The 10,641-nt window shown below is 39.6% G+C and overlaps 2 protein-coding genes across 2 annotated transcripts; both read left to right on the forward strand.

The window, feature by feature from the left end:
• Positions 1-4,505: 4,505 nt before the first annotated feature.
• On the forward strand, positions 4,506-5,702 carry LOC128984022 (uncharacterized). The gene has a single exon (XM_054403305.1). The coding sequence runs from the start codon at positions 4,506-4,508 to the stop codon at positions 5,700-5,702; it is 1,197 nt and encodes a 398-aa protein (XP_054259280.1).
• A 68-nt stretch (positions 5,703-5,770) lies between these two features.
• Positions 5,771-8,485, forward strand: LOC128984023 (uncharacterized protein K02A2.6-like). Its single transcript, XM_054403306.1, has one exon. The coding sequence runs from the start codon at positions 5,771-5,773 to the stop codon at positions 8,483-8,485; it is 2,715 nt and encodes a 904-aa protein (XP_054259281.1).
• The last annotated feature ends 2,156 nt before the right edge of the window (positions 8,486-10,641 follow it).

Consider the following 10,641-nt stretch of genomic DNA (forward strand, 5'->3'; position numbering starts at 1 on the left):
ATGGCCACATGGCCATACCTGTAAACAGTACGCAAAATATTTGATTTCCGCGTTATTCATTCCCGCTCGCTAAATCAGCTGATTTCACGGTTGGCGTTTTATTAAAACACTATCTTCCGGTAAGCAAATAACGTATCATAAAAAATCAAACATGATGTGGACATGCCATACGTTTTATTTCTATTCCTAAAGTAAACACAACCTACAAATATTATTCATCTCGCTAAGTGTATGAATATCTGAATTCCCAAATGCAAAGCCAGGTCTTTCTTCTCGCACTCTTTTCAACTGCATTAGTAGATCCATCACCTAGTATCATTTCCTCCCGTTTTCAATATTCCTTATTTAAAGCCACATTATTTCATATTTTACTGCTAATTAATACAACAGAACTTCATCTATCTTATTTTTTTTTAATTTGTACAAAAACTGAACGTGTACGATTGAGTCAACAAGCGCAATCTGGCTGCCGATTTCATTAGTTTATTTATATTCAACTTTTAACATTTGTTCTGTTTACTGTGTTTTATTAGTAACGGTACTTGTAATTTATTTTTAAAATCTATACCAAGTAATTCAAACAAATTCCAAATAACCAGCGACTGTCTGATTTGAAGGCAACCCATAACCAGGCTATCCAGAAACAGATCAAAGTATTCTATACTGTATAATTCAAAGTATAATATACAAGTGCGAAGAACGTGTAACTAGCACACAAATTAGTAAACAAAGAACTAAACAATTAATTCAACAATTGATATTGATTGTTGCAATACACTGACTGTGGTTCTTGGGAAGGATGGGACGGTAATGTGGTAGTGGTATGGAAGTAGGATGGGACGGTTATGTAGTATAAGTATGGAAGAAGGATGGGACATTTATGTGGTAGTGGTATGGAAGAAGGATGGGACGGTTATGTGGTAGAGGTATGGAAGAAGGATGGGATGATTATGTGGTAGAGGTATGGAAGAAGGATGGGATGATTATGTGGTAGAGGTATGGAAGAAGGATGGGACGGTTATGTGGTAGAGGTATGGAAGAAGGATGGGATGGTTATGTGGTAGAGGTATGGAAGAAGGATGGCAGGAGGTGAAGGGGATGACGCAGGAGTTGAGATGGAGACATTTGCTGAGCGTTATAACTTTTCTAATAAATGAGCTCTCTCCATCTTAAAATTGCTTTAAGCTGGACGGTAATACTAACTTATGTCCGGCAATAATTTTACATAAAGGACCTTGCATGGTGACAAACCGCATGAATTGTGATTGAGCTAGTAATCGTTACTTTTTTACGACTCGTATATTACAATGCTTCGTTAATCTTTTCTTAAAATAAAACCTTTTAATGACATCTTAGTAATAATGAGTTTACATACCAACAAAAATATTTGTTGTAATTTCATATTTTAGAAATAAAAATCAGCGCACAATGTCACACATTGTAATTAAAATATAAGCCTTGTCATGAATACATTTTTTTGATTACATAGTCATCTTAGAACATTGAAATATGTTGTTTTTTGTCTGTGGCTAAATTTACGAGCTTTTATACACAGTGCATTTCTTGTGTCATTCCTCAAACCTACAAATAGGAGTTTTCTTCCTTAACAAAGTTTTATTCAAACAATATTTGTATGATAGCCTCACGAATATGTTAACCTTACACACAAGCTGTTGATAATATTGTAATGGTCAAATTTTTTTCAAGAATGGGCGGACGGCGGATTTGAGCGTACTCGTCCGTTAACGGCGGGAATGGACGTATTAACGCACTCGCTGCTGTTATTTCCTGTGTTGGTAAGTGGTGAAGATGGTAAGGGGCTCTGGGCCATAGTGGTCTGCAGGCCTGGTTCGGCGACGATCGGCGCATATGACCCGTCACTAGTCAGTCGACGTCGAGAGATGGGAATCGTTTTCTCTTTCCTAGCGAAGGTAGCTGAAGAACAGGGCGACTGTTTAGAGGAGAGAAGCTGGAGATTTCTGGATACGCCGAGTGATTATCCTCGACCTGAGAAGTCGGAGTCAACGGGTATATTTTTGTGCGCCTGTGTTTCTTGTATCTCGCTTTCGACGCCATTCGGGAAACTCCAAGTCGATGAAAAGCGGTGGCGTCGTGACGTTGCGACAGCCTTACGACGGGGACGATTGGAGGACGAAGTGTTCGACCTGTTGGAAGTAAACGTCCCTAGGGAACAAGATCTTCGGTACGGAGGGCGTGTCCAACCATCTCACTTATCCCAGTTGACAGTGACTGCGCCCGACTCGTCATCGGAGGTGGTGGACGTAGCGGTAGACCCGGTCAGCTTCAGATCGTATGGATCACCGCGATATGCCCCGATCTCCAGTCGAGAGGAGGCAGCTCCCGGCGGAGGGCTAGTAGTGACGCAAGAGACGGAAGAAGCGAAGTCACCGGAAGCGGTGGGCGGTGAGTCGCCCGCTCTGTCACTTACAGCCGATGATCTTATGGACGAGATAGAGGAAATGTGCAAACCAGTCGAGGGCGCTAGGTCTTCTAGTGAAGTGGTGGCTTCTCCGCCCCGTGGTAAAATCGTGAATCGTGAGGGAGGATTTAAAGTCACAATCCCGGTAGACGCGATTCCAGCTAGTTCACCGATACTGTCGGATATTTCTAGTCCCGACCAATTCGAGGACTTTGACCCGGTTGCACGGGGCCAACCCCAACCTTATAGTGAGGAACGCGTATCGGCGGTAAAAAGACCAGCGACGGCTGCCCAAGGGCCCATGAAAATTACTGATTCACAAGAATCTCATCAGAGGTTCCGGAACCCACGGAGGAACCGAGGTCGGAAACGAGTCCGCAAGACATACCGGGTGCGCTTCCAGCGAGAAGATGGGACCACCTACCGGCAAAAGTTCTTGAAGGACGAATATCGCCGGAATTAAAGATATGTATCCTACTAAGCGAGAAGCTATTTTTTTGTTAGAGTTTTGTTTTTATTTTACGAGAGTGTTTGGTTTCGTTAAGGAGGCAGGAGGAGAGTGTTCTCCCCGCCCACGAGTCGGATGAGTTAGGTTACTCGACCAAGCGAAGGTCGAGCGCCGTGCGGGGTGCGAAGGTTGTCACCTCGCACGCGATAAGACGGTTTATGTTTGAGTTGACACCTGCAGGCAGGTAGTTTTTTTTTGTTCGTTTTTTTTCACCAAAGTAAAAAGGGGGTGTAATGGTCAAATTTTGTAAGGGGTAATTTTTTTTAATTATATACACGAACGATTAATCGCGGCGGTTCGTCACGACGGCAACAATGTCAAACATGTCCACTGCAGCTAGTCATGTCTCCTAGTTCGAGACTCGGCCGCTGTCACCTTGAAGCGCTGCCGTAGACGTGGTGGGGAGAAGCCGAGACCAGCGGACAGTGGACAGTTCTTGAGACTGAGACAGTCGGCAGTCGGCGTCGAGCGTTAGGTTTCGCGCACGCCAACCAACCCTCCTTAGGCCGTGCGAGCGAACCAAATAATAAGGTATCCGGACGAAGGCGAGAGTAACCTGGATGCAAATCTGGAAGTGTCGTGTTACGTAAGTACACTGTATATAGCTAGCGTATACGTTGTATTCATCCCCGTATCCACTTTGGCGAGGGAAATTGCGTTATTTATTAGGCTATTCTAGGACGTTTATCGTAGTTTATTATAGAATAACGTAGTTTATCGACCGACGCTGCGAATATATCAATATGTTGATAATATTTATACCAAACTATATCGTTTTTTTGCGTAATTTTCAATGACAACGGTCAAAATACCACTAAAAGTTCTCTTATTTTTATCAACTAAACAATAATTAAATATTTCTAATAAGTATAAGAGAAAATTGTCAACAGAATCCCTACCCACTAGAGCCGTGGCCCTGCCAGGACTCAGGAAGATATTTTCCTCTATTCACGACTGGTCCATTACCTTGAACAAACACTTGAGTCGAGCGTTCTAAATATTTAACCTTTCCATCTGGTTAGTTACGGCTTTGAAAACATGTTTTAGGGTCGTCCTTTAATTGGGAGTCGAGTTGGTAATTTTAACCTCAGGTTCATTAGACAGTAAAATATATCCAATTTGTGTTTCAGGCGTTGTAATTTTTTTGGCGAGAGTAAGTGATATATTGAACCTTCCACTGATTTACATTTTAGCGATTTACCTATAGATAATTACCTATAGATAAGTAGCTTTTACCGTAGGCTGCACGGCAAGACCTATACCCGGGAGCGATATGCTTTTTTAATTTTGATGTCCCAAAAGGCCAAAAAGACTAAACCGTTCAAATTGTTGTATATATCCGTAAACACGATAGGCTAACTTGAGTTATTGTTGTCCGAATATGATGAAATATGGCTCGAAAGTTGTAGGATTATTGTTATCAGCTGAGTTATACAGTTATGAATCATCTGCCATTTAGTTTGTTTACATGATTATTGTTTTTGTAAATAAATAGTTTTGATTGAGTTTACTTAAATGAGTTTTATAAATTAATTATTCTATATTGGCGACGAGAAAATGCCGAGGAAAACAGACCAGTCTCAGTATAAGAGTGTAATTGACTGTAGTAACATGTCTTGCATACAAGATAGAATGAGCAGATTTTCATTTAAAGAGTATAATAGTGAACAATTGTGGGAAGACTACATAGCTCGTTTTGAGTTGACCTGCAGAGTTAAGGGACTGGGTGGTGCTGACTCAGAAGAACAAGCGGCTCGGCGAGATCTTCTATTGGCAAATATCGGAGAGGAGCACCTCAGGGCACTGTCGGACCAGATGTATCCAAGGGCCTGGGAGGAGTGCACCTACTACGAAGTCAAAGAGGAAGCCAACCGGTTGTTCAAGCCTACAAGGACCCTTTTTGCAACAAGGTTTGAGTTTGAAAGAGCTATAAGAAAAGATGGTGAGACATTTATTTTGTTTTATAACAGATTGAAGTCTTTAGCTAGAAGTTGTAAATATGGAGATAGCTTAGATGAACGAGTACGAGATAGGTTTGCAGTAGGAAGCAACTGTCCAGAATTTGAAGTTGAAGTCAGACAAAGATGGCCCGAGGGAGTTGATAACCGAGGTGAGCTTGTTAAGTCAACAGTAGTACTAGAGTTAGCTCAATCCATGGAACGTGCGAGAGAAGAAGTTTCCAAACATGCGTGTAAAAATGAGATTTTCAAAGTAAGTGACAGTAAGGAAAAGAGGAAACCAGAGGTACAGAAATCTAATGGCTTCAATAGGTGTTATAGATGTGGGTTTACACATGACCCTAGTGAAGATAGATGTCCTGCTATTTCTGCTGTGTGCAAGAAATGTTCAAAGAGAGGCCACTTCGCAAGAATGTGCAAAAGTAAAAATAATTTTGTCAAGAGAACAGATGGTAATTTGAGAAAAGTAGATGATTCTTGTAATCAAACTTATGATGATGAGTGTAGTTCTGATATTGATGTTAGTGGTACACAAATTAGGTCAGTCAAGAGTAAGGTTCCCAGAGCTACAATAGATGTAGAATTGAACGGGTATAATGTTAGAATGGAGTTTGATTCCGGGGCTCGGGTGAGTGCTATAAGTTTGTCTCTTTGGGATAGGATAAATTCAAGTGGCGAATCTCTCAAAAAGACGTCTGATGTCATCACTGGCTATGGGAAAAATAAGCTAGAACTCATGGGTAAGGCTTTTGTGGACGTTACTTTACGTAGCGATTGCCGGTCATTGTATTACTAGAAGATGATGTTCCATTATTTGGGTTGCCGTGGAGTGTAGCTTTCAATCTTAATTTACCTAGAGAAGTAATGGTTAGGCGTATTGACAATGGAAAGACAAGTAGTAAAGAGGCAGGTAAGAACGAAGAAAGTTATAGAAAAGAGTTACAAAAAGAAGTAGAGGCATTAACTCAGGAGTTTTCCGAACTCTTTCGTGATGAGCTAGGAACGATATCTGACTCTAATGAAGTCATCCATCTAAAAAGTGGAACAAAACCTGTATCTTACGGGGCACGACGAGTTCCATTCCCCTTAAGGGAGGCAGTGGAGCGAGAATTACAGAGATTAGTACAGGAAGGAGTTTTGGAACCAGTGGACCCTTCCGAAACACCGATAGAATGGAGTACCCCAACTGTCAACGTAGACAAGGGTGGAGGTAGAGTAAGAATCTGTGGCGATTTTCGTACAACCTTGAATCCAAACATCGTGCCGGAAAGACACCTCTTGCCAACCTTTGATGACTTGACTTCCAAATTAACTGATGGAAAGATATTTTCAGTCATAGATCTTCGAGACGCGTACTTGCAAATGAAAGTACACCCCGAGTCACAAAAGTATCTGACAATAGCAACTCATGTAGGTTACTTTCGCTACAAAAGGTTGCCCTTTGGACTTTCCTCGAGTCCGGCAAAATTTCAAAGGTATATGGAAAGTTTACTAAAAGGACTTAATGTCGGAGTTCTACTTGATGACATAATCATTTCTAGTAAGGATAAGACTACCCATATAACCACTCTTAGAGAAGTTTTGAGGCGGCTAGAATCAAGTGGAATAAGAGCAAAACTATCAAAATGTAAGTTCTTTCAGAAATCTGTAAAGTATTTAGGTCATACAATAGATGGGAATGGTATTCATCCCTCCGAAGACAAAGTTGAAACCATAAGACACGCACCAAGGCCAAGAAACGTGAAAGAATTACGAGCTTTTCTAGGAGCACTAAATTTTTACGAAAGGTACATACCTAATCTTCATGCGATCGCTTTGAACTTGCATAAGCTGACTGGTACGAAGACTAAGTGGAAATGGACTGACACCGAACAGACGACGTTCGACAAGTTGAAGAATATCCTGTCATTAGAGAAGACATTAGTTCCATACGACATATCAAAGCCGATCATTATTGAATGTGATGCTTGTGAGCAAGGGGTTGGTGCAGTGCTGTTACATTTGATGCCGGATGGAACGGAAAGGCCAGTCATGTACGCCTCGAGGACACTAACGGAAGCCGAAAAAAGGTATGCTACAGTTGACAAGGAAGCGATGGCGTTAGTTTTTGCAGTGAAGAAGTTTAGACAATACCTCAGTGGGAGACATTTCAAGGTGAGGACGGACCACAAGCCACTTGAAAGAATATTCGGAATGCATCGAGATCTTACCAAAGTAGTAAACAACCGCTTGGTTCGTTGGGCTTTGTATTTAATGGAGTATGATTTTGAGATCCAGTACATCAAAGGACAGGATAATTGTTTGGCTGATTTTTTGTCTAGATTTTCACTCAAGACACAAGAAGTATTGGATCCAGATGAGAGAGAGATTCGAGCATTGGTTCAGGAGAAAATCGACGTCGTTTATCCAAATCATGAACTTGTACTGGAGTATAAGAAAGACCCAAATATGAAGAAACTTATAGACTACCTGGAACATGGTTGGCCAAAAGATACAGGAAACTTACCACCATCCATGAAACCATATTGGAATAAGAGAGAAGAGCTGACATTAGAAAACGGTATAATCATGCGATTAGGAAGAATAGTGGTGCCACAGATATTGAGAGAAAATGTATTAAAAGAACTCCACAAAGGACATCCTGGAATAGAGGCCATGAGATCCCTATCAAGGTATTATGTATGGTGGCCTAATCTGAATAAGGATGTCGAGGTTTATGTCCGTAGATGCCACCCTTGCCAGAGTAACCGATCATTTGACACAGAAGTACCTCTATATCCTTGGAATGTGCCAAGCGATCCTTGGGAGCGAATTCATCTCGACTTCGCAGGACCATTCGACAACCGATTCTGGTTAGTAGGAATCGATGCTTACTCAAAATGGGTTGAGATCGAAGTTATGGACCGTACGACAACTGCTGCTCTTGTAAATAGATTAAGGACTTGGTTTTCGAGGTACGGCGTTCCTAAAAAAATTGTATCCGATAATGGCACCCCCTTCACGTCCCATGAGTTTAAGACTTTTTGTAAGAACAATAACATATGTCATGTCACATCGGCACCGTATCATCCAAAAACCAATGGTTTAGTAGAGAGGATTATCAGAACCTTCAAGAGTAGATACAGTGCTTGCAAACAAGAAGGTCTCAGTTCATCACTTGCACTTTTACAAGTGTTGCTTGCTTATCGAAACACCCCACAAAAGACCACAGGCCAACCACCATCAGTCCTTTTCTATGGCAGAAGAATACCAACAGCTTTGGATAGGTGGAGGTGTAATAGCAGAGAGAGAATAGAGAATCAAGTGTGGCGACAGAAGTACTACCACGACTTAAAATCTAAACAAAAGGAGTTTTCTGCCAAACAAGAAGTGTGGGTTCAAAATGAAACGAAGAAGGGCTGGAGACCAGGAACTGTACAAGAAAGGACGGGAGAGCTATCATACAACGTTTTAGTTGGGGGAGAAATAAAGAGAAAACACGCTGACCAGCTGAGAGCAAGAGAAGGTGCAACTGATCCACCTCAATGGAAAATGCAAACGGAACCTGAAGATGAACACAGTTTCGGAAACTCAGCCTAAATTGGGTGGGGAGAAATGTAGGATTATTGTTATCAGCTGAGTTATACAGTTATGAATCATCTGCCATTTAGTTTGTTTACATGATTATTGTTTTTGTAAATAAATAGTTTTGATTGAGTTTACTTAAATGAGTTTTATAAATTAATTATTCTATAAAAGTGTAGGGCGAGATAAGCTTGAATAGGTTCGAAAAAAAGCGTGATCGGACTACGGGAACGGGATGTTATGGGTGGTTTTATTGGGTAAAAATTGGGTTTATCATTTTGATCCTCAACACATAAAATTTCTCAATTTATCTTTGAACCTTTTTAAAGAGCTTAAAACAAATAATTTAGTATACTGAAGTGTTTTAACGTTAATTGGTTAAGAATAAAATTCATTAAATCGTAAATTTAAAATTCCTATGTTATTCTTATGTAGTACACTGTTTTTAGTTTGCTTGTTTATGGATATATTTTATCCGACTTGACAAATTTATTTATTTTATAATAAGCCTTTCGTATTTTTCTAAAACCCACACTTTATTACCCTCCCTGTAGCAGTAAACCTAGGTACTTGTTAAACCTAATACATACATGTAATTACATATATGTAATTGAAAATTCAATCAGATAAATGGAAATTTGCTTGGTTTGCAGGTTTGCTGCGGCGGGGTATTTTTATATACCAGTTTATACCTTCCTTATTGTGCATCAGTCAATATAAAAAATATGACAAAGGGTTTTTATGTTTGGTGATTTTATTTGCATAACATTTATTTTCCTTTAAACAAACAGGTTTTCACGAAAATATCGGTTAAAATTATTTTGTTCGTCAATTCAGCCCCAGGATACGAATGTATGTGATGGTTGTATTACAACATTTCTCCCCCAACAACCCTCGTATTCACCGCGATACAAGACACTAACATCGCTTGATTGCCCGGGACTCAGCTGCGGCAGGTTTATTTATTATTTCTTGCGCCTCATCACTTTCCTACAGCGTGGGTTTTATTGTTTTATACGGTTTGTATGAATAAAGGTAAACTACGTTGTAAATAGATATAATTCAGAGAACATTTCAGACAGTTTTATCAGTGAATTTGTACTAAGCAATCGTTTGGCACATTGTTGTTCAAAACATTTGTTATTCTCATTAGTATCGTATAATAGTTCGTATGAAGTAGTATGATTTCAAGAGCATGAATCATTTAAATATACCTTACTACTGGAAGATAAATCTCATGCAGAAAAATTCCAAAAACCTTCATACCTTAAGCCACTAATTTATTTAATGAATGAGCCACTGGGTTTTAAATTTAGATCATATGATGAATTGTAAATTCAACATCAGTTTATGATAATTTATTTTCTAAAACTATTTCTAATTTTTAATGTTGTTTTTACATTTAAGTTATAGCAGCCATATACTTTTTTGTCACATTGATGTCCCAGGATTTGGAGAATTATTTAATGATACCATACGCGCTGTGTCTCTCAATGTACAGACATTACAAATACATCATCAGATTGATCACCTATCTAAAGCACCTACACCTGTTTGAAGCTTGTATACAAACCTTGAGATGATCGCAGTGAGCTCAGGCTGTCAAGTGACAGACAGTTCCGCGGAGTTTCTATCTCACTGTGTGATTTGGGTTTTATTTAGAATCGTCTCGATGCATTCCCCAGTGATGCAAACAGTATCCCTGAGATTTTGTTTAAGATAGTATCGATTTTATACAAATAGCATTTGTAAATTGACAAAACCCTTCTACCCAAAAATAATAATATCAGATATAAAGTATTAGGCCTGTTAACTAAGAGATTCGTATTATAATCCAAATTTGCTTGGCATTTCAGATCGTTAGAAGCAAGGAAAATGTGTTCAACATCACTCATACATAAGGATGTAAACGACGTGAACTAAACAATAAAATATTGTTTGTATACTTTGTCTAGCAACTATAAAATAGTATAGTTTGTAATAACAAACCCAATCAGTGCCGCATGCTGCGTTGCCAGGCAGAGACAAACTTGTAATATGGAACTTTCAATTACGAGACGAACAACACAAACTGTTTACTGCATTGCTCGGGGGCAACTGATCAAATTACTGTATATTGATGAATAATCGATCACACCAGAGTTGCCATATTGTTAATTATATTTGTAGAA

This window comes from Macrosteles quadrilineatus, unplaced genomic scaffold, assembly GCF_028750875.1.
Source record: "Macrosteles quadrilineatus isolate MER2022 unplaced genomic scaffold, UCM_ALF_1.0 Scaffold_2__2_contigs__length_208266976, whole genome shotgun sequence".
Classification (NCBI taxonomy): Eukaryota; Metazoa; Arthropoda; class Insecta; order Hemiptera; family Cicadellidae; genus Macrosteles; species Macrosteles quadrilineatus.